Source organism: Heteronotia binoei, chromosome 21 (assembly GCF_032191835.1).
Source record: "Heteronotia binoei isolate CCM8104 ecotype False Entrance Well chromosome 21, APGP_CSIRO_Hbin_v1, whole genome shotgun sequence".
NCBI lineage: Eukaryota > Metazoa > Chordata > Lepidosauria > Squamata > Gekkonidae > Heteronotia > Heteronotia binoei.
Window position 1 is genome coordinate 191,801,669 of NC_083243.1, and position 24,513 is coordinate 191,826,181.

At 42.2% G+C, this 24,513-nt stretch overlaps 1 protein-coding gene across 1 annotated transcript; it reads right to left on the bottom strand.

Moving 5' to 3' along the window:
* Positions 1-1,239: 1,239 nt before the first annotated feature.
* Positions 1,240-24,361, bottom strand: CCDC14 (coiled-coil domain containing 14). Its single transcript, XM_060262174.1, has 13 exons — positions 24,163-24,361; positions 19,024-19,079; positions 16,235-16,310; positions 14,577-14,649; positions 14,363-14,491; positions 13,224-13,466; positions 12,302-12,396; positions 10,072-10,648; positions 7,963-8,104; positions 6,994-7,073; positions 4,635-4,853; positions 4,422-4,554; positions 1,240-2,449 (listed from the first exon to the last, which is right to left on the bottom strand). The coding sequence occupies exons 1-13, from the start codon at positions 24,196-24,198 to the stop codon at positions 1,498-1,500; spliced, it is 2,811 nt and encodes a 936-aa protein (XP_060118157.1). The 5' UTR covers positions 24,199-24,361; the 3' UTR covers positions 1,240-1,497.
* Positions 24,362-24,513: the final 152 nt, after the last annotated feature.

The window sequence follows — 24,513 nt, forward strand, 5'->3', positions numbered from 1 at the left end:
GAACGCTTCAAGAGGGGATTGGATAAACATATGGAGCAGAGGTTGATCTGTGACTATTAACTACAAAATATAGAGGGAATAGTATGTCAGGGACAGTGACGCTCTGTACTCTTGGTACTTGTTGGGGGCAACTGCAGGTTTTCTGGCCCTGTTGATGGACCTCCTGATGGCACCTAGATTTTGGCCACTGCATGACACAGAACGTTGGACTCTTCTGTTCAGTATCCTATATCAAACTGTTTCTGCCCCACCTTTCCCCAGAGCTCAATGCAACTTGTCTTGACCTGGTTACTTTGACCTTGGCTAGCCCAATCCTGGAAGCTAAGCAGGGTCAGCCATGGTTAGTACTTGGACGGGAGACCACCAAGGAAATCTTGTGTTGTTGTTACACGGAGGCAGGCAATGGCAAACCATCTCTGTAGTCTCTTGCCTTGAAAACTGTATAGTGGCACTGCGAGTGGTCTGTGGCTTAATGGCGCTTTCCACCACCATCATTGCAACTTAGACCGTGAAGGCTGATGGCCAGCAACTTGCACTGAATTTGGAAACAAACTAGCAGCCCCTGTAACCTGTTTTAAAATAGGTACAGTAACAGTTCATTAGACTGCCATATTTTGAAGCAATAGTTTGAATTGTCCTCTAGGGCACCCCAATAATCCAACACGTTTACAAAAACATGACACAGCCAGGTCAGTTGAGTCTACAAAAGGAGACTGCCCCATGTGTCTTTTCCACCAACAACATACATTTACGTTTCACTGGAAATCTGTGTTTCCTTCCACAAGAATCCTCCCCATCTCCCCCAGCAGGAGTGTGAATAGACACACATGAAGCTGCCTTATATTGAATCAGACCATTGGTCCATCGATGTCACCACTGTCTATTGAAGACTAGGAGAAGCTCTCCTGGGTCTCAGTCATTCACATTGCCTATGGCTTGGTCCTTTTAGCTAGATATCAAGGGTTGCATCCCCAGGACCTCATGTATACTAAGCAGACAGATCCATCACTGAGCTTCAAATGGAAGGGACTTTCCAGATGCACATCTTTCCTGCCGCAGGCAGCAATGTCCTGAGATAGGGTTCTCAGAATCTGGAAGAAAAACAAAGAAGATACACACACACACACACACACACACACACACGCTCTCGTTGTTGGGAAAAAGGTTCCAGGCAGTATGAAGGTATGCGGATTTAAAAATCAGATGTCTTCTCCTTTAAACAAACCTCAAAATAGTATCTTATCTTAAAAAGCTTTAATGTGATAAACAAATATTCATAATTAACAGTCTATTTACGATGGTTAAGTTACAAAATTTAGAATCAGATTTACTTGATTTTATCATTTTTTTCCTGTAAATGAAGTAGGACAAGGACACTGAATTTTGTATCAATCCAGAAAACAACTGGCTATTAAAATAACAGTGCGAAGGTTTTTTTAAAAAATCACTTTGAGATTAAGAAAAGCATGCCTCTTCCTCCATTTCATCCATGAGAACTCATTTTGTCAAATTGTTCTGCAATGTCTTTTGCAGTCTTGCTATGTTAGCGTCCAAGGCTGCAAGACCATTTTTAAAGTCCTCTTCATCCTGAGAAGTGAATGTTGAAAAGGAAGATATAGTCCATTCTGATTTTTTTGACAAGCAATCAAAGGTTGAAAAACTTGAGTCGGGAGCAGAAATTCCAATGCCCTTTTTCTGCACATTTCCTTTGCAATGTGAAATGGGAGTATAAAAGAATTTATCAGGCTGAAGTCTGCCTGGATTATCCAAAATCTCTTTAGCAGCTCTGTTTGTTATTTCTTTTGGCTGTGTTTGAGGCCTCGTGCTTTCCAGCGTTGCTGTCCTCCACATATTTTCAGGTTTATTTTCCACAGTCTTCTTTAGAGTGCAGCTACCACTGAATTTATCAAAGACTTTTGCCTCATCCAACACCCCAAACCTGCTTAACTGTTTTGAATCAGCCAATCCAAAGTCATGGTTTTTCGGATCTTGGAGAGACATGCCACATCTTTCAGCTGCCACCGCCAATCTCTTTGATGGACTGCTAGTCAAAGGAATATAAATCGTCTCATCCAGCTTGTCTCCCCCCACTAGAGTGCTCAAATCACTGGCTGCCTCCACATCAGGCTTTAGAAAGGCGAATGGGTTTGCTGGAGCCGGCACTGCTTGTGGAACAAGAGGAGACTTTTGAGGGGAGTGTTCAGCTGCCCTGTCATCCGTTTGATCTGCTTCTTTCGTTTCCCCCTTTGAGAGGGGCTCTGTATTTACCTGATCAATCTCTACATTTTGGAGGTAGCTCATTACGAAAGCACTAAGAGGGTACATGTCACCCTGAAGCTGTTTTTCATGAATTTCCAGGAGAGCTTTTGATAGGCTCTTTCCTGGTTTCGGTGGCTTGGTGTCCATAGTGAGGTCTGACAGAAGCTTGGACATGCTGCCCTGTAGAGCCCTGTTAAGTAAAATTAAACAGTGAATTATTATTAGTAAAAGTGTGGCAAACCCAAGATCACACATCTCGGATTGTTCTGTTTAAGTTCTTATAGACAACATTTCTGAGGCCTCTGTTCACATAAGAACATAAGAGAAGCCATGTTGGATCAGGCCAACGGCCCATCCAGTCCAACACTCTGTGTCACACAGTGGCAAAAAAATTTATATATACACACACACTGCGGCTAATAGCCACTGATGGACCTGTGCTCCATATTTTTATCTAAACCCCTCTTGAAGGTGGCTATACTTGTGGCCGCCACCACCTCCTGTGGCAGTGAATTCTACATGTTAATCACCCTTTGGGTGAAGAAGTACTTCCTTTTATCCGTTTTAACCTGTCTGCTCAGCAATTTCATCGAATGCTCACGAGTTCTTGTATTGTGAGAAAGGGAGAAAAGTACTTCTTTCTCTACTTTCTCCATTCCATGCATTATCTTGTAAACCTCTATCTTGTCACCCTGCAGTCGACGTTTCTCCAAGCTAAAGAGCCCCAAGCGTTTCAACCTTTCTTCATAGGGAAAGTGTTCCAGCCCTTTAATCATTCTAGTTGCCCTTTTCTGCACTTTCTCCAATGCTATAATATCCTTTTTGAGGTGCGGCGACCAGAACTGCACACAGTACTCCAAATGAGACCGCACCATCTATTTATACAGGGGCATTATGATACTGGCTGATTTGTTTTCAATTCTCTTCCTAATAATTCCCAGCATGGCATTGGCCTTTTTTATTGCAAACGCACACTGTCTTGACATTTTCAGTGAGTTATCTACCACGACCCCAAGATCTCTCTCTTGGTCAGTCTCTGCCAGTTCACACCCCATCAACTTGTATTTGTAGCTGGGATTCTTGGCCCCAATGTGCATTACTTTGCACTTGGCCACATGGAACCGCCACACTTTCCGCCAAAGTACACAATGCTATATTTAGTCATGAATATGCTGACCTGAAAGGGAATTTAATTAGGGATAAAATGAAATTGAACAGGGTGTCTGTTGTGGGGGGAGAAGATATAGGAGATTGTAAGCCGCTCTGAGTTTCTGATTCAGAGAGAAGGGTGGGGTATAAATCTGCGGTCGTCTTTTTCTTGACTGAAAATGTTCATGCCTAGTTTCCAAAAAAAGCAAATTTTCAATTCAGTACATGAATCACTACCACCCTCTGTTGGCTAAGAACTACAGTCACAAGAGAAAAGTTCATATATATATGTCTGACAAACTCTGCCGACTCAGTAACGGTGTCCTTTTCATAGGTGAGACTGGGGGAGATTTGAATCAGAAATCTGGTTCAAGAGTATGGAGATGGAAGTAGCTTGGCTTCTACATATTTCCATCTTCTATGCGGCTTCTTATATTTAAAGCGTCATCTTCTTGTGTTACATAATGAAGAGGGATCTCCCAAAATCAATTATTCAGGCCTGACGAACAAGTTCCAGGAGCACTACATAGTCTCTGCTCTGGTACATGCTTCTTAAAACTTCCATTTATCCAAAGCCAGTGCTTTCTGATGGGCCCTTGCACAAAGAGAAACTTTATAGGGAGAGGAGGTACATTGTGACTAGACAGCACTCACAAAACCTGTTCATGGACTTGAGCCAGAAGTTGAACAAATCAATTAAACTTCATTCTTCTTTGACGCACTGCATCCTGCTATACCTACAAAGGAATTATTAGAAGGCTTTCTACAGACGACTAAACAAAGCAAACCTGAAAATGCTGGCTCATGTTATATAACCTGAAAGCAAAACCAAGTGTCAAGTGATAGTGCAGTGTACTTACTTCAACCGAGGTCCAAGATTATTTGAATTACATATGTTTTTCAAAAACATTTTGCATAGTTACAGAAACTAAGTTTGAAGAACAAATTGCTTTCACCTACCCCAAATACTAAAGTAGGGCGGAAACTGGCTTCTACTGCAGGGGAAACATTACCTTGTCAATTCGCGCAGTCTGCCCACTTCTGCATCTCGCTGACGCAATGTAATACTCATGATTCGGTTCTCTTTCTCAGCTGCTTCTACCTTATACTGGAAACTCTTCATGTTGGCCAGCATCTCATCTGCTTCTAAAATATATATGGGCAAAATGTGACTCATTTATGTTACAGGCACCTTAAGACCAAGCCTGCAGCCCCAGGAAACGCACCCATTTTGAGCTTTGTTAATTCAACATCGTTCTGTTGTTTCTTTTCTAGCAGTTCTTGCTCTCTCTCGTGGATTATTCTTGTTAGTCTTTTTTCTTCTTCCCTTTGGCTTTCTAGGATTTTAATTAGTTCTTCATTTTTATTTTGCAGTGACTCAATACTTTTCATGGATTCATTCATTTGACTCTGCAGTGTCCTGTTCAAGGACTGAAGCGAGATAACTATGGAACAAAAAACCCCAAAACAAAACATGGTATTTATAATTACCCAGACAGAAATGGCACAGTATCCTTGTAATATCTAGTACTGATTATTGCAACACATTCAACAAAATGGTTGTCATTAGAGGCCATTTTAGCCAGGTCACATAATATGACAATCCAGCCTTCTAAAGGAACATAAAGCAACTATTCTACACTAGATAGAGCAGGGGTGGGGAACATCCGGCCCCCACCCCTACTCTATCACTTGTTCTGGCCCTCAGGGATTGCTGGCCCCTTTCTTCCCCCCTTTCTTTATTTCCATTTATTTCCCTTTCTTCTCCCTATTTCTTTATTTTCCTTTATTACCCTTTCTTCCCTCCATTTCATTTCTCTTTCTTCCCCCCATTCCTTTCTTGCCCTTTGTTTCCCTTCTTCTCTCTCTTCTAGCTTTTTCTACAACCCCCTCTCCCCCCGGACCTAGGCATTTGCCCAGGGCAGTGGGCCGTGTGTGTGTGTATTAAATTAGGCTCTCCCCACATGACTTCAAATAGAAAAACAATTATTTACATTAATTTTGCTGGCCTGAATCGTTCTCCCTCGGCAGAGCACTGTTTTTTAAATTGATAATTTTGTATGGCCTGCAAATGACGTTATAAGTATCCAAATGGCTTTTGGCAGAAAAAAAAGGTTCCCCACCTCTGAAATAGAGCCTTCTAGATCCAATCCAAGATGTTGATTTTGACTAACAAAACACTCTTCCAACAGTTAAATGTACAACAAAACAAACATATTACAATTTTTAGATCCCCATATTACAAATTAAAAACCTAACAGTCTACTATGTTTCATGGCACCCCAACAATCCATCACAGGTGGGCAACTAGGGAGGTAGCCAGCACAGAGAGATTTGTAGCCCAACAATAAATGGAAAAACAAGCCCTAGAGAAAAAGAACAAAGAAGAAAAAGAAAGGAAGAAGGAGGAGGATAAGATCAAGAGAGGAAGGAACAGGTTAAAGAGAAATAAGATATAAATAATGGAAGGGGGGAAATGGAGAATAAGAAAGTGGGGGGAGGGGAGAAGGACAGAGGCCACCTGATCTCTCTAACCATCACTTTCTCAACCCAGTGGAACATCTGTCTCACAGACCCCACGGAACCGAACCACAGGGCCCGAGTCTCACTAAACAGAGTTCTACCAGGTTGGGACCAAAGCCAAAAAGGTCCTAGTCCAGGACAACCAGACCACTTTGGGGCCAGGGATTACCAATGGGTTGTTACTAGATGAGCATAATGCTCTTTGAGAGATATATAGGGAGATGAGGGCCCATAAATACAATGGTCCCAGACCATTTAGGTATGGACCAGAACCTTGAAACTGTTTTGGTACTCAATCTGAAGCCAGCGCAGCTGGCAGAACACAAGCTATATATGTGTTCTCAATGGGGTACAAGTAAGGACCTGTGCTACCGCATTCTGGACAACTGACATTTCTCGAGCAGGTTCAAGGGCAGCCTTGCATAGACCAAGCTATTGTAGTCTAGTCTAGAGGTGACCGTTGCATGGATCACTGTGGCAAGGTCAGCATGGGACAAGTCAAAGATCAGTTGCTGGGCTTGGCGAAGATGGAAAAATGTTGTCTTGGCCATGTTTGTGATCTGAGCCTCCAACAAGAGGGAGGCATCTAAAATCACACCTCTGTCTTCAGTGGGTTCAGCTTCAGAAGATTCTGCTTTAACCATCCCACAATAGCCTCCAAACAACTATCCAGGTCTTCTGGGACACTATCTGGCTAGCAGTCCATTAACAGATATAGCTGGGTGTCATCTGCATATTGATGACACCCTATCCCAAAACTCCTGACTAGCCAGGTGAGACAGTGCATATAGATGTTAAACAAAATTGGGGAGAGGATCATCCCCCCGAGGGACTCCACACACCAATGGGTGCTTTGATGAGACCCTCTCCCCTAGCACCACCCTCTCAAGCTGTCAAAATAAACTATTAGGAATGGGCACTAACTAGGAAAATGGAGGTTTGTGGTTGTCCTGAACCCTGAACCTCCAAAGAACTCCTCCATTAGATGAACCATGGTTCATCCTGTCTACTGGATCAAAGCGTTTAAAAAAATAAATATATTGAGTCTCGCTTGACACTTACAATCAATATCGCCATCCCGATTGCAATCTTTTGCAGCTCTCTTTTGTTCTTTGAGCTGCTGGTTCAAAATCCTTAGTTGCCTATATGTGAGTTAGGAGAAAAAAAGAGAAAGAATTAAATGAAAATCTACAACTAATTGTAATTCAGAAGTTAAAAAACTTTCTTCCCCCTCACTTTTGACTCTGGCATTTATCATTCGGTGCCACATTCGGCCAGTTGCAGTGAGAAACCTGCAGTCAGTTGGATGTTATCAGTATTGATCTGACCCCAGTAAACAGAAAGAATTAGTTATGTCATTTGAACACCAGTGATGTTACTTGGTTATGTCATACCTATGAGCAGTGGTCTATTGCCTCAGTGTAGTTAATAACTAATACACAGAGAACTGGTCTATATGGCATACAAAATGCCACCTGACTAGCAAGTTCGTAACTAGGCAAGTGGAGCTAACAATGCTCAGCACACTCAATTCTCTTTTGGTTCGAGTTAATGGTAACTGGATTTATCTTATATACTTCTCAGCTGTGCATGTGCTGAGTTTCATAGTTTCTCTCTTTCGCACTGCCTATCTGTATTGTGCTAACGGAGAATCCATTTTATGTATCTGGTTTAAGTTTATGTTTAAATAAATCTTCACAGGACTTTTTTTTCCTGGAGTTTTTACTGCTACTACTGAAACTCCTGTATGTGCCTCTCATTTTAGAAGCACATTTGATGAAACGAAGTTTTAAAAAAAATCATTTTAAAAGATCCAAAATGCATTGAGTTTCCACTCTGCAGGATGGCAAGGGAGAAATAAATGATTTAATTTACAGTTGTTACATATTTAGTCTTGGAAAACACAGGATGATAAGCTTAACTACCTTATGGAAGTTTCTTTGCTTCAATTGGAAGATCACCCTTTCATACCTGCTCAGAACTGAACTCATATCCTTAAAGGAGCAGCTCTTTTCCACTCACAGTACTGACCTGCGCAACTGGGCATTTTCACTTCTGAGAGGTTGAAGAGCAAGTGCTATTTCGGCTTCTGCATTTGAACTGTCAACAGCAGCAGGCAAGAAAGATATACAGTCTTCCACTTCTCTTAGCAGCCTCAAGATTTCTGAATCATCTACAAGAAAAAAAAGATAACTGACAAGGGTACAGAGACCATGTTATTGTGGAAGATTAAGAATGGGCCTATTCATACAACAGAAGGTGGCAGCAAAATACAGTTGCCAACTGCCCTGAAGAAAAATGTTCTGCTGCTTTTATAGAGGTTTAAATGGGTATCACTCACCCCCATGCTATGAAAAAATATCATCTCTCCATTTCCACACACACATTAAGCCTCTATTGAATGACAGGACATTTTTCTCCAGGTCTGTTGCTAATCCTAGCAACAGACTATCGATAATCTCATTAGCTGCATAGATCTGATCCCCAGCATGCTGAAATGTAAAACCAGTACCTCCACTCATTTATTTAGAAACAAATATTGTTGAAATAAATTGGATTTAATTGGATCTGAGCCTACAGCCTCTCTCATGGATTGCTGCCTTGACATGGCGAGAGGGCTTGCACGGTTCAGTGAGGCTGCGGACTATGGATGGTTTGTGACACTGTACAGAAAGAAGCAATCAGTACCACCAGTACAATGCAGATTTCCAGAGAACAGCAAGGAGAGATAAGGAAGCCTTCCTGAAGAAACAATGCAAAGCAACAGAAAAAAACAACAGAATGGGAAGGACAAAGATCTTTTCAAGAAAATTGGAGAAATCAAGGGAATATTTTGTGCAAAGATGGCCATGATAAAGGACAAAAACGGTAGAAACCTAACAGAAGCAGAAGAGATTAGGAAGAGGTGGCAAAATATGCAGAATTATACGAAGGATCTCAATGTCCTTTACAACCATGACAGTGAAATTGCTGATCTTGAGCAGACATCCTGGAATGTGAAGTCAAATTCTTGAACTGGGATTTATTTGTGGATTCATGCCCAGCCCTAGGATTGACTCAAGGAAGCCATGGCCCTTAATTTGCAATACCTGAGCAAGACTGTTACAAATAAGACATTTCGGAGGACATTAATTCATAGGTCACCATAAGTGGGAAATGACTTGACGCACTTCATGTGCACGTGCGTGCACACACACACAAGCCTACCTGCTTTTCATGTAGGCCAGGCTGGACAGTACTTATGTGTACACGCACACACAAGTGTACTTGCTTTTCACCTAGCCCAGGCTAGACAGTACTTGCAAACTTCACAAGGGTACTAGTACAACAAAATGTGTTCAGCCATGGGCTCTTCATTATGTGATAACATGTGAACATGTGATCAATGTATATTGTACTTTAAATACCTTCAGACTGCTCTTCTCAATCATTTATTTGATTAGCTTGGAGCAAAGTACATAACTTAATTAACATGCACTTTTTCTCAGAATATACTTTGGTGCTGTTCATTACCTCCTTGCCATCCTCATCAAGGTTTTAATGAACTTTAAGTCTTAGATTCAACACACATTACATATTGCAAAGTTCTCCAGAATTATGGCTTGATCTGGGACATAATCATGGAACTACTCAATGTTATGTATGTCTTTTCAGTTTTTTATAATAAAACTGCATGCTAAAACAATTTGCCACCTTCCTATTCTCCCTTTATGCTGATACAATTATAGAGGTAGAATAGGAAAGCAGTGAATTGTGAATCATGGAATATCAAGACATTTCAGAAGACAGAACAGCAACAGTTAGGAAACACAGAAAACGGAAAGTTAATGTCATATTGTCATTTTTTTGTTTCATTTTGTATTTTTAAAAAGAAAATATAAAAGCAAACACATTCAGAATGCAAATACTGGGCATATTTTATTTCCATAAGGATTGTGTAGAAAGTCCCAGTGTATTATGCCCTCTGTACTATTATTCACAGGTATGAGTTTTCAGGCTAACACCAAAATATATAAATTTAGCAGAAAGGAGACAAGCTATGCTGCCACACTTGTATACACTTTAGTCAACTCTACAAAATTACAACTGCATGAAAGCATGTAAAACTTTTTCCACTGTCCCACAGAACCCCAAATTTACCATGGTCTATGAGCAGAGCCTTCAGCTCTCTCAAAAAATACTTCACTGTTTTAATTTTTGTTGCTGTTTCTTGCAAGCTTCCTCGTTGAGGCTTTAAATCTGCCTTGTCGAAGCTAGTCTGACAACCTGTATCTCTCACTGGTGCCATGTCACCTCCATCCACTCCCTCCTGTTTACTCAGGGTATCCTCGCTATGTTCCTCAGCAGTTTCTCCTTGGGAATCTGAGGACTGAGCTTGTATAGGATCAACAGTCTGGCACTTTCCATTAGCCTTGCCACGTTTGTTTTCTTTTTCATGTACATGCAACAGAGCCAGGTGCATACGCCTTATTAGGTCAGTCTCTTTTAGCTTTCGGTCCTGGCTTCCTTGGTCTGATATAGCCTCTCTGTTACCAGGTGCTGCGAGGACTGTGGATTTTGTAGGATTGTTCAGAGTGGTTTGAAGTAGAAGGGGCTGAGCAGAACATATAGGAACAGGCTGCACTTTGGCAACAGAAGCGGAAGCACTGAAACCTGCTGGAGCAAGACCGGGTTCCATCTGCGGTGCACACTGGCTGCAGCTGTCCATGGAAATGCCCTATATCAAGTAAATACAAAAAGTCTTTACTTTTACTCTACTCAGTCCTAAACAGATTCACTCGTGAGTAAGTTAAAGTGAAAACAATCGATGGGTCGGATCCAATGCCCTGCCATTGTACTTACATTGTACTTAGTATCCCTTAGAGTCACCTTGTTCACTGAAAAGTTATTACTGGGGGATAGGGGAGCTTTGTAGTCAAAATATCACAGGGGGTGGTGGTTTTAGAGACAAGGGAGAAACTGGCAAATCTTTGTCAACTGCTTCATCCACCAGCAAAAGAGCAGCTGGGAGGAAAGGGAGTAGTTTCACTCTCCATCCCACTTCAATCCATGTGACCATGATGCTCATCCAACCCAGAGCATTATACTTTAGGCAAAAGAGGTTGCAGGGAAAGCAGAAAACAATCTGTAGCTAAAAGCACCTTCTGCAAGTAGTTCCTAAGCTCCATCCCAATTTTTACTTCAACACACTTAAAATTAGTACAGCAGTCGATACATTCTGTCCCCAAATGCTTAATTATAGTCTCAGGATCATGCTGCTTTGCTAGCTGTCCCAACACAAGAGCTCATCCATGATTTTTTCATGGTATTCCATAACTGAGCAGAGCGAACGTTCCTTAAATAGTATAAAAAGTATACTGCTTTGGAAAATAATGGATTTTTTTTTACTAAAAACTCTCTTAGCCCCTGCCATGGTGGTTATAATAGTAACTCTTTTCCTTATGGCACAAAAGAAAACATAAAAATTGATTGTAAATTGATTGTAAATTTGATACTTCTCCTAAACCAGAATTTTCTCATTATTTCAGGCTGGCAAAATTGTTTTGTAATTGTGCTCATCAACAAGAGTATGCTGGAAACACCGCAAGACTGACCCGGCAGAAGATGACAAAAGATAACTGGGTGTAAAAGTGACTGGGCTGGTAGGTGGAAGAACAAACTGGGGAACTAAAAAGTTTCACTCTAATCTCTCCTGGACTTGAGAGCCAGCTTGGTGTAGTGGTTAAGAGTGTGGATTCTTATCTAGGAGAACCAAGTTTGATTCCCCACTCCTCCACATGCAACTGCTGTAGTGACCTTTGGCCAGTCATTACTCTCTCAGAGCTGTTCTCTCAACAACAGTTTCTGTCAGAGCTCTCTCAGCTCCACCTACCTCACAGGGTGTCTGTTGCGGGGAGGGGAAGGGAAAGGTGATTGTAAGCTGCTCTGAAACTCCTTTGGATAGTAAAGGGTGGAATATATATCCAGTCTCTTCTTCCCTTCTACTACCTAGTGATCTTAAATAAGGGCTTGCATTATTTACCTTCCTGCACCATCACCACTGGTATGACAATGTTTTTAGAAACTGGATTAGTACAGAGAGGTAGGGCTTGTTCAAGTTGTTGCCAAACCATGTAGGAACTAAAATTAATTCCATGCTCCCTCTCTTATAGAACCCAAAGTAAAATGGAAAGCTCACCTTTGACTACCAATCTGCACCTACACCAGTGCCCCTTAAATTGCATTGGAACACAGATATCCACAGCATGTACGTAAAGCTGTCTTCAGGAAGAATTTAAGCAAGTCAAATTTTTACTAGCAGCAACACTTGAGAATAAGACATGGTGGTTCTAATTTAACTGCTTCCTTAAGACTTGTGTAGGTTACTTACAGACGGAACAACTGACGGATTAGCTGTATACTGTGGAGACAGAGCTGGGGTGGAAGTAGGTCTATGGTAACCGAATGCTGCAACAGGTTGACATCCTGCCAGGGCAAAGAGAAACTGTTAGTACTAATAATTTGTATTTATTAAATTTATGAATTGCCCAGTCCCTGCTGCAGCAGGGCTCTGGGTGATAAAACAACATATAATAAAAACATTGAAGTCATAAAAACATTTTTTTTTAAAGTTTATAGTTCTTTCTCATTTTGGACTGCCAACCTCCTTACAGATGGGGGGAAGAGAAACAAGTAAGTTTGGAGAGTAAAGGGGGGGGCGGTCCCCAGCCACTTTGGAAACCGTTGTTGCCCTCAACCGAAAGCCTGGAGGAACATCTCTGCCTTACAGGCCCTGCAGAATTGTACAAGGTCCCACAGGGCCTTGATGGTGTTCAGCAGAGTTTTACCAGGCCCTGGTTGAAGACAGCCAATGTCTCTGGGGCAAAGGGACCACTAGCAGATTACTATCCAGTGAGGGTAACGCTCTCCTGGAGACATACCGGAAGAGACAGTCCTGTAGATACATTGGTCCCTGACCTCTTAAGCCCTTAAAGGCCAACACTAAAACTTTGAACTTGGTTTGATACTTCACTGGAAGCCAGTGCAGCTGATGAAGCACAGGTTGTACATGTGCTGTCTGATGTTTCCATAACGACTTGCACTGCCATGTTCTGGATCAGCTGAAGCTTCTGGGCCAGTCTGGCAATATGCATCATTTGGGCCTCTTTTTTAACTACCTCATCACTGCCTCCAAACCCCTTGACAAATTCTGCGGGTGATACAGCTGGGTGATAGCAGCATACTAAGGTCAACTTCAGCAAGCAACGAAAGAGCTAATAACTATCCAGTTGAAGCAAGACACTCTCACTTACCATTTTCAGGAATGAGGCAAAGTGGAACTTCTGGAATACCAGTGGATATTTGTAGAGGTTGGATATTCTGCAGAGACACTTGAGTCTGCACATGCTTACACAACTTTTGGTGGATTACAGGAGAACATTGCGTGAAAGATGCTGGAACTGGCTGAACAAGGGGCTGTTCAGTGTTTAAAGGGGTTCTGTCTTCTTCAACAGCAGTTTTACTAACAGAGGCTGGTTTCCTATTTGATACAGGCACTATGAAAAACAAAAAAGGAATTTTTGTTTAGGTTTCCTTCAACGCTAATGAAAGCAGGTGCAATGCTCGTCTAGTGGAATCTTGCTCTTGTAATGCTATTCTTGAAAAACTTTTGATATTTGGAACTTCGTTTATGTTACTCAACTGTACTACATAAAGTCAGCATGCTATATTCTTAAGCAGTCTCAAAAGCTTTATCCTGTGAATTTATAGAAAATATTATTGAGTCTTACATCGGTATACCAAAGTAGTTTGATAGAACTAACAATACCTACGCAGGGTACAAGATCATAAAGAACCGAGTTTAGCACACAAATTCCCACCTGCTCTTTTCTTATCCTTTCTCCCCCATCAGATTTTCTCTCATCCTCCATGTTTTCCATTAACCTCTTTATCTTCCCCTCAAATGTACTGCCAGCTTTCTGGCAGCCATTATGTATTGTTTTCAGCACCCAAAATTTAACCTAAAGATTCGTTCCTGCCCTCCCCCCAGTGCCATCTGTATATGGACAGATAACACTGTTACACTGTGTGTGTTGGGGTGGGGTGGGGTGGGGACATTTCAGGCCTTAGCCCTGAGTGGTTTCATTTGCGGATTTTAAAAATTTGCACAGGACTATTAAATAAATAATATTCACAACAGATAACATTCACAATCAATGGCTGAACACACATCTCCTAAACAGAAATCCAGTCTACTAATATATGTGGCACCTGTTAAGCATTGGCAGTTAAGTACCATTTTTGTTTTAAAAAAAACAACACACCTACCAGAGCTTTAAAAATTAAAGGCAGAGAATTGGCATAGAATTTTGTTGGGAATTTTATAGAGTTCTAAGCTAAATATTGATAAAGACTGTTACAACAATTGTACAAGCAAAAACCAACCACTTACCAATTTCTTTATGTACATGCGTAGAAAGAGTAGTTTTCTTTGCACCCCTTTTCACTTTATTAAGTAGGGGTCTAGATGTTGTTTTGACACTGCTTGCTTTTCCTGTCTTTTGATGAACGGTTTCTATTCCTAAAATCGTTTGAAACAAATGCCAGTTAGCGACAAAATAAGCCATCCCTAAAAGGATAACTGAAGTAATCAAAAGAATGCTTACGTTCAACCTCATTTTGCAAGATATCCTTGAGCAGTGCTGCACAGTGATCAAGGCCATAATGAATAGTTTCAACCTGTTTGGGAAAAAGATATGAATAAATAGGTGGACAGTTTTCTTTACCAGAAAACAGATCTTAACTGTTGTATCCTGTGCACGTCCAAATTATGTGTAATCTCGTGGGAATAAAAAGAGTTTTCTTTAACTATTATGCCAGTGAAGCAATTCTGTATATGAAGAACATGCAGAAGTTATTTCACAAACAGAATTCAAGCTTTTATAGAACTTCAGTCATTTTGCTAGGATGAAGCTGAAGGCAAGCCAGATTTTAGATGTGCTAGCAAACATAATGTTTGATAGTTAGGTAGTACAGCTGGAGATTGAGGTGGGTGGGTTTGGCCAAAGCAGAAACTCCAGCCTAAGAACTATTGCAGGTCCTGGCCAAACCACCTCTGGGTTCACCTCTGTTGTAGACTTCTCTGCGTGTTTAGATTTAGCACAAAATCCGTTCACGCTAGACACAAAACCAAAGCAGAGATCTTTAGCATTTCAAATACTAAGGGATGTATACAGTGTACACCTAGAAGAGTAGCAAATACACAACATGGTTTGTATGCTACTAAAAGAGAGTTTCTGAAATTGCTTTCAGATATCAAGACATGGTCAAAAACAACCCAAAGAAACCACTGAAGCCATGCCATTGTAACTTGCTGTGGTGTTTTTTGAGGCAGCAACAATCTTTGCACAGAGATTGATAGGACAAATTTGGGATCTATTCCTTTGAGGTCATCGTGACATGGCTGCAGGACTTATGGTGGGTGTAGAATCATTGTGAGTTTCACTGATTTCAGGTGAGGAGATTCTGAAGGTGGTAATGGGAGCAGTTCATCTCTCTCCAGACCCTTCTCTTGGCATGTTGTGCCTCCTATCTAACTAACATCTGATACCATTCAGAGGTATGGCATTACATGTTACACAGGAGATGAACGATGCCTCTTTTTCCATCCCCTACTAATCTGCTAAGGTCTAATTCCTCATTACAGTCTAGTCATTGTTGAGCTTTTAATTATTTGATCTCAACTGGCTGGTTCATAAAGTCAGCAGAGGGCAAGTTCAGACACTGTTTTAAGTGCATGTCTAAAAATACAAAGTGGAAATGTAAAATGCAGGCAAACATATGCCCTATAAATATACTCCTGTTAGGAGCCATGTCACCCTGAGCAACCTAAAAGAAAAGATGAAAGTGCAATAATAATTGTTTACATCCATTTGTAGTGTACTCATTTTAATCTGACTATTCTATCAATATAAATTTATTGGGTTAGATCCTCCCATTCTGGTCAGTTAAGTATGGAACCTCCCTCCATGGAAAAGGCTTCTTGCACGGGAGAAAGAAAGTGCATACCCAGCAGAGCAAAGTGGCAGGATCCAACCAAGTGTTATATACAGAATCTCTGAAGAAACTGAAACATAAGAAATGAACAAAGTAGAACAGCACTTATCCACCTTCTCCAGGCTGTTATCACAGTGACACAAACATCTGAAAGCCTTCATGAATAATATTTATTTAATCATACTTTTATTTATAATTTGCACTTTAAAGGTCAGTTCAATAAAATAGCGACGCATGAGCAATTTAGGATTTTGTTGAATCTTCTTACCTGATCTTCAGAGTCTTTGGAATAGAGAGAACACCCAGATTCTACATCAGAATGTGCTGTTTTTCTTACAGCTACCCTGAACACAGAAATGGTATTTTAACTCTTCATTATACATACACAATAAAACTTAGTTGTATGCCTTAATATTTTTTAACTCTGAAAATAGTTTATTAAATACATAAAGGATTATACAGGGAAAAAAAATAAGAGGGGTTCGGGAGCACAATGAAAAGACAAAATCAATATAAGTGCTAATCCAGTACTAAGGGAGCATAGGGAAAATAAATAATAAAAATATAAATCTAATATGCAAAGACCTAATTTAGACCATTGGGAGCATAGAACGAACAATTTACAAAAACAGTACATAATATGCTAGATACTGAGAATTGAAAAATAGCCTATAATCCATTCTATTAGGCAGAAAAGAAAATTTCCCAAAGAATTCCAAAACCGGGGCCCAAAATAAATCATAATGTATAGCCAAATACGTATCATTATCAAAGAAAGGGTTATTCATTGTCTTTCCCATTACATACTGGTCCCATAATTTATCGTACCACATTTTAATCATGGCGGTGTGGGTTTTTTCCCAATTTTTAGCAATGGTCATGCCAGCTATCGCCAACATCGTCAAGATTAAAGATTTCTAATCTTTAGTCACCAATTATCCATCCAAATATCAAATAAAAGAAGTCTAAAGTCTACTGGAATGGTTAGGCTGAATATAAGACTTATTTGCTCTACCACTTTGTTCCAAAAATGTGATACTGTTCAAATGTGACATTCCCACCACATATGATATCGGGAGCCATACCAAACCTTTAATGGCATAACAGCTGCAAATAAAAAATACACAGAATAAAAAAATTTAAACACTGAAGATAAAATCAAAATGAAACCGAGCTTACAGATGCATTCATACATGGTCAGATTTAAATTTAAGGATGTCAGCCAAAAATTTTGCCACAGCCTCGCTATCCTCCCCCTCAGTATAATTCAATGAATAATAACAGTTATTGGGAGCCTTTAGTTTTACAATTCCTCCAACAATCTGGACTTGAGACCCTAGAGATTTTACCCATTGTGACAGGGTTAAAAATGAAAACATTTTTAAAATTGGAGTTGGATACCAATGCTTTTAGCCTTGATGGAAGCAGAGTTCCAGATTATTTTCCAAATCGCTTTCATCTAGCCTTTGAGGTATGTAAGGAAAGCCGAACTATATTATTCTAAATAAATTACAATTGGTTTTTATTAAATTAGAGTCCTCTTTATTGAGCATTACCCTCTGGATGGTTGAGCCTGGTATATATTGGTAAAAAGATTCCTAGTGAGCCAGGTGCCCACCTAACTAATTCCCCAACCTCGTTTTGAGGGCATTTTGGCTAACAGGTAGCATTAAATGCCAACGTTTAATATTAGAGGGCGGATTTGAGTGAAGAGAGTCAATTAAATAATGATGTATTTTAGAAATCAAACCTTTCTGACCTTTGCCTTCCTCTTTAAGAAGGACCTGAAATTGTGTAAATTCATATCTAATAGTTTCTTTCCTCTGAAGAGAGTGGACCAAGTTCCAAACTTGAAAGTACTGGTACCTATTGATACTAGCTCCTAATTTTTCTTCTGCTTGTTCCTTAGTAATATTATTATTTCCTTGAATCCACTCCCCAATTTTATCCAACCCCCTAATCCCTCACAGGATGACTGGAGTTAGCCTTTATGTAGTGTGGGAACCAATCTTGGTTGAAAAAGATACCTAACTAGGGAAATACCTGGCACAATCCACTTCCTTAGCTTACCTCATATTCTTAATGAATTTTCCAGTAAGGGATTCGCTGGTATAGAATAGGATCTCTTCTGGCGTTTAAACCAGAAAGTTCCTCTCAAAGAGAAGGGGATAACATACTCTTGTTCGATACTGATCCAAGCTTCTACCGGATTAGTCCTAATCATTTTAATTGTTTGGGCGAGGTTAGCTGCGTAACAGTAGATCTTAGATTGGGTATTTGAACCCCCTTCCTTCTTGATATGTCTACACATCGTTGAAAATTTATCCTCAGCATTATTCCAAATAAATTGATTCAAGATTTGTTGCCATCAAACAGGACAGTTCAAAGGAAGGGAAAGCGGTGGATCCCCCCCCCCCCACTTTCCAGTGAATGTGGCTTCGAAAAGACAAAGAACAACTTTGAGCACTGGCAACAATTTGAATTAGACTGAATATCGATACTCAAATCGACCCGGATTATAATTGAATATGTGTTAATGAGACTATTATCTGGCTATAATGTGGTCTGAACAAAAACAAGATATATTTTAGAGAGATTTGTAGAGACAGACTAACTGGTCTCTGAGTTACTTTTCAACTTGGATTAATAGTCTGAGTTACCGTATATTATACATTGTACTTCTGAAAGTCCGTGATAACTGTAAACACCGAATAATTCCTTTTTAATTCCCTATAAAATACACAATGGCAGAAATTCCCAAAGCAGTTACACCAGAATAATCCCTTTGAAGGTACTGAGAATTACACCTGAAAAAGCACTGGACTATGCTTCATACAAAAACAAATATTCCCCCAAATATCTTTGCTTTCTGAAACACAACTTGATCTGACAGATGTTGCTATGACGCTTGTTCATTAGCTTGTCTTAAAATGTTCACTCTCCTGAGGCATCCCCATGATTACTGAAGAGAAATCTGGAGAATCTGGCAGTTAAACCCACGAAGAGCACAATGTATCATCAGAACAATGTTAATAAGCAGCTCACAGCTTTTCTTACTGTTTTCCATTGCATGTCATTTTAGTTGTTCCTGTCAACCTCCCAGAAGACAGCATCTGTTGATTGCACAAATGTGTGTCAATTTTGCAGCTGAACTGTTAAAGAGCAAACAACTACTTCTTACCATAAATCAGATTTTGAACACATACTGTCTTGTTTGTACATGAAAAACGTAGGGTATGCGGACATGTAGTTTCAATCATTACTTTAAAACAGGGGTGGGGAACCTCTGTCCCGAGGGCCGTATGCAGCCCTCAAGGTCACTTAGTGTGGCCCTCGGGGATTGTGGGGCCCAGCCGCACTGTGCAGCAGCCTCCCCAGGGCCCGGCAGGGATAACAGGGCCCAGATATACTGTGTGTCACGGGCTGGGGCCGGGTCAGGCGAAGTCCAGGGGCAGTCCAAGATCTGTAACTGGTGAGCAAAGAGGGTCCGATGCACCAAAACCAAATCACAGTCCCAGTATCGCAGGTCAGGAGTCCAGGGGCCGAAGTCAGGGGGGTCCAGAAGTCAAAGCCAAAGTCAGGGGGTCCAGAAGCCAGAGTCAGACGCCAAAGTGGCTGCTAGAACATCAGGTAACTGACTAGTTGCTTCCACAAAGCCTCCTCCCAAAGCCCACAGCTATATAGCCCTCTGCTGTCTGTTGCCCATTTGGGCTAATTGCTGACTCAGAGGGCAGCCAGGATCCTGCTGAGACTCAAGCATCCTTACTCCTAGAAGAGCCAGGATCCTTTCAAAACTCAGGGCTCAGGGAGCGTCTTGCTTGTGAGCGTGCCGCCCTCCTCCGATCCCTGAGGTCCTGAAGAAGGCGGTCACGCACCCGAGCCACCCGAGAGGGCGAAGCAGGGGGGCTTGGATCTTCTCCAGCAGGAGGCAGGGGCACTGGTGCAGGTGGCAGGGGCACAGTTTCTTCTGCAGGCTCAGCTTCTTCTGCGGGGTCCCCATCACCCATGACACTGCGCGGCAGCCTCCCTGGGGCCTGTCCGGCTAGCCAGAATTGCTGTAAGGCCTGGAAAAGTTACTGTCACAGTTCAGTTTGCACTTGATTAACCCACATGGTGCGACCTAATATGCTAATATTAGGCAATGTGGTCTAATATGCTACTGAGTTCCTGCTGGGCTTTTCCTACAAAAAAGTCCTGGACTTATGAATTTGCCTAGGGTGGCGGGCCGAGTGTGTGTGTGCCAGATTAGGCTCTCCCCACAAGACTTCAAATAGAAAAACAATTACAGTATTTGCATTAATTTTGCTGGCCTGAATCGTTCTCCCTTGGCAGAGCACTGTTTTTTAAGTTGATAAATTTTTATGGCCCGCAAATGATGTTATAAATATCCATATGGCCCTTGGCAGAAAAAAGGTTCCCCACCCCTGCTTTAAAATGTCTAGGTGACACTGGCCCAAAACATCAATCTATTTCAACAGCACAAAGCATGACCACAATCCTCTGGAACAATATAACATGCCTTCTGACCAACAAGTATGCTTAAGAAACACCTAATCCAAGGTGAATTGATTAAAATTAGTTATTTAAACCTTTCTTTTTTAAAATAAAAAAGCCTTCAGTTGTTGACTCTTAACTAGTTCACATTGTAAAACCCATTTATTTCCTGAACAAAGCATACCAACAACCTGGCTGTAACAATTAAAACATACTAGGTTGAATTCTGTGCAGCACCAGCATAACAAGCTGGTTGAAGCAGAATTTCCCCGCACCCCAACTGGTAATGCTAAGAGTTGGGAGACCTGAATGGATGACAGCTATGCAACATGGCTAGATGCACAGGAAGGGACGGGGGGGGGGGGGGGGTGAAATTGCTCCTCTCTGCCTCAACAATCCCTAAGAAGTAATCCTGACAGAAAAGGTGGGAAGGCCAATTTTATTTACTTTTCCTCCTCAATACAACCCCCCCCCCCCCATGTCAAATGCCTTTTCATTCATGGGTTCCAAAACCGAAGTGGTACTTTTAAAAGGCTTCGTAGGCAGCTGCTGGAGACAGAGAATTCAGCCCACTGGTTTGCAACTGGATTATTTACTTGCTTAAAAAGAAAGGTGCCCTATTATATGTACTATACAAGGATGAAGAACAAGGTTACTTCCTTGACGGCTAAGGTTGCAATTCTATGTCTGAGCACTGAGGGACTTCTTTGCAAATAAACCAACAGGCTGCAAGTTGTCAGTTCTTTCCATAAACAAGAACTGTACTTACTGGGCAAAGTAAGTCTTGTTGCATTTTAAAGATTAAGAGAAATAGGACTGTATAAGCTTTAATGGATGAGAACCCACCTCATCAGATGGAAAATGTATATCCGTACATATTACAAAAATGCCCATCACAGCCTGCATTTTACAGTCTTTTGTCCCTATGTTCTCCCAGCCCCCTTTCCATGTACACAGCAAATGCCAGTAATGTGGGTCTTCCAGGAAAAAAAATGTCCAGCAACCAAAACAGAGCACAGTCAGACTTAACACATGTTCTCTTTTTTGAATATAAGCCAGATTTAACACATGTTAATTTTATGCACCCCAATACAACAAACACTTGAACTGATTCAGATTCACTTGAACTGAAATGTGATTAGGAAAAAAAGTGTATTTTAAATGTTCAAACCTATTCACAGTTTTATATTTAAAAAGATAAAGGTAGTCCCTGTGCAAGCACCAGTTGTTTCTGACTCTGGGGTGACACCGCATCACGTTTTCACGGCAGTCTTTTTACAGGGTGGTTTGCCATTGCCTTCCCCAGTCATCTACACTTACCTCGCCCCCCCCAGCAAGCTGGGTACTCATTTATAGGGAAGTCACTTTACTGGAACATGACTGATAAAAACCTGAAGGCAACATATTGTATGCTTCCCTTATACTGTATTAAGACATTGAAAACTAGTTGCAGCATACCCAAAGACCTGTGCATGATACACTGTGGGTAGTTGTCCACTCAAACATAACAATGGAATTTAACTCTCATTCACAGAGGTCACTTGGGCACCTCAGTTTCACCATCACTCTCCTTAGTATCACTTGCGCTATTTGTTAGTTCCATATCAGAACAGTTTATAGTACCCTTTCTGGCACATGAGAAGAGACAAATAAAAACTTTGGCTTTGACTTTGACTTTAACTGCACAGCCACAGACAATCAGATGAAATCAGGACTTGAGGGTTTTTTATTTGGATTATTAGATTTAATCAGGGTTTTTTTTATAGCAGGAACTCCTTTGCATATTAGGCCACACACCCCTGATGTAGCCAGTCCTCCTGACGTTTACAGTAGGCCCTGTACTAAGAGCCCTAAAAGCTCCTGGGGGATTGGCTACATCAAGGGTGTGCGGCCTAATATGCAAAGGAGTTCTGGCTACAAAAAACCCCTGGATTTAATTATGGTTTTATTCCTCCTTATGGTTTACAAATCAGTAAAACACACACACACATTCTCACAGTTCAGAGGGATTACCTGAAATTACCTGGAAAAGGTAATTAAAAGCAAGCTCTAGTTCATGGGTGTCAAATTCATTTGTTATGAGGGCCGGATCTGACATAAATGAGACCTTGTTGGGCCGGGCCATGTCAGGTTGGGCCGAGCCAGGTCAGGCTGGGTTAGGCTGAGCCATGTGCATTCTTATTTAAGATTAGGCAGCAGAGATATAAACTTTATAAAGGACACAGACACGATTAAATATTTTTTTTAAAAAACCTTAAAATATGCTTAAAACATTAGCACTTATTGGTCTTAAAGGTTTGGTGTAGTGGTTAAGTGTGCAGACTCTTATCTGGGAGAACCGGGTTTGATTCCCCACTCCTCCACTTGCACCTTCTGGAATGGCCTTGGGTCAGCCATAGCTCTGGCAGAGGTTGTCCTTGAAAGGGCAGCTGCTGGGAGAGCCCTCTCCAGCCCCACCCACCTCACAGGGTGTCTGTTGTGGGGGAGGAAGGTAAAGGAGATTGTGAGCCGCTCTGAGACTCTTTGGAGTGGAGGGCGGGATATAAATCCAATATCTTCATCTGCCTCACAGGGTGTCTGTTGTGGGGGAGGAAGGGAAAGTAGATTGTGAGCCGCTCTGAGACTCTTCAGAGTGGAGGGTGGGATATAAATCCAATATCTTCATCTGCCTCACAGGGTGTCTGTTGTGGGGGAGGAAGGGAAAGGAGATTGTAGGCCACTCTGAGCCTCTGTCCTTGAAAGGGCAGCTGCTGTGAGAGCCCTCTCCAGCCCCACCCACCTCACAGGGTGTCTGTTGTGGGGGAGGAAGGGAAAGGAGATTGTAGGCCACTCTGAGCCTCTGTCCTTGAAAGGGCAGCTGCTGTGAGAGCCCTCTCCAGCCCCACCCACCTCACAGGGTGTCTGTTGTGGGGGAGGAAGGGAAAGGAGATTGTAGGCCACTCTGAGCCTCTGTCCTTGAAAGGGCAGCTGCTGTGAGAGCCCTCTCCAGCCCCACCCACCTCACAGGGTGTCTGTTGTGGGGGAGGAAGGGAAAGGAGATTGTAGGCCACTCTGAGCCTCTGTCCTTGAAAGGGCAGCTGCTGTGAGAGCCCTCTCCAGCCCCACCCACCTCACAGGGTGTCTGTTGTGGGGGAGGAAGGGAAAGGAGATTGTGAGCCGCTCTGAGACTCTTCGGAGTGGAGGGCGGGATATAAATCCAATATCTTCTTCTTCTTCTTTCTTTGTATCTCTCCTACGGGATCCAGGGAACTGGGCAAAGGAAGCTCTGGCTGTTGCCTTCCTTCCCCAGGGGACCAGGAGAGGGAGGAGCTTCAATCAATAGAAGGAAGAGAGGCTTGGCTCAGCAGCTCAGCTGTGCGATTGAGAGAGCCTGGAAAAACAAGCTTTGCCTTCCTCCCCAAGAGAGGAGCCTCAGCCAGTGGAGAAAACTGGCTCTGTAACTCCTGCGTGATGGAGCAAGCCTCGCAAGGCAAGCTGCGGTGCAGAAGGAAGCAAGAGAGAGGGAGAAGGAAGCTGATGACACGTTTGACTGGTTCCCAGGGTCTCTGCACCCCCTCCTTCCCCCCCAACCTCGGGCTCTCAAGCCTACAAGGCGCATCTATTTCCCCGCCTTGTTTCTCTTTCCTTTCCTTTCCAAGCTAAAACCACGCAGCACTCCCAGACCCCCGGGGTCCTTCTGGGGAATCCCAGCACGCCTCTGACCTTCCGGCGTCTCGTGCAAGCCCTCTTCGCCATCATCGCCCAGCAGAAAGCGGACGCCGCCTCTGCCCGCCCGCCCGAGCGCAGCGCCCAACGTCTCCTGGAAGGCGCGATGCCAACCCCGCCCTCGATGCGGGCGCCAACCGCAGCGGGAAGAGGGTCGACTCACGCCCAGGACGGCTCCTATTGGTCAACCGATGGCGGCAGCGGAATTCCTGTGTTGCTGCAAAGCGAAAGTGGGATGCAGCGCGGGCGGGACGGCTGGTTTAAATTCGTCATTGCGCGCTGTCAGCAAAAGCCGTTCCGGAAACCGGAGTCGTTTTGGTTTTTTTTTGCATCGGACCGTTACCAAAA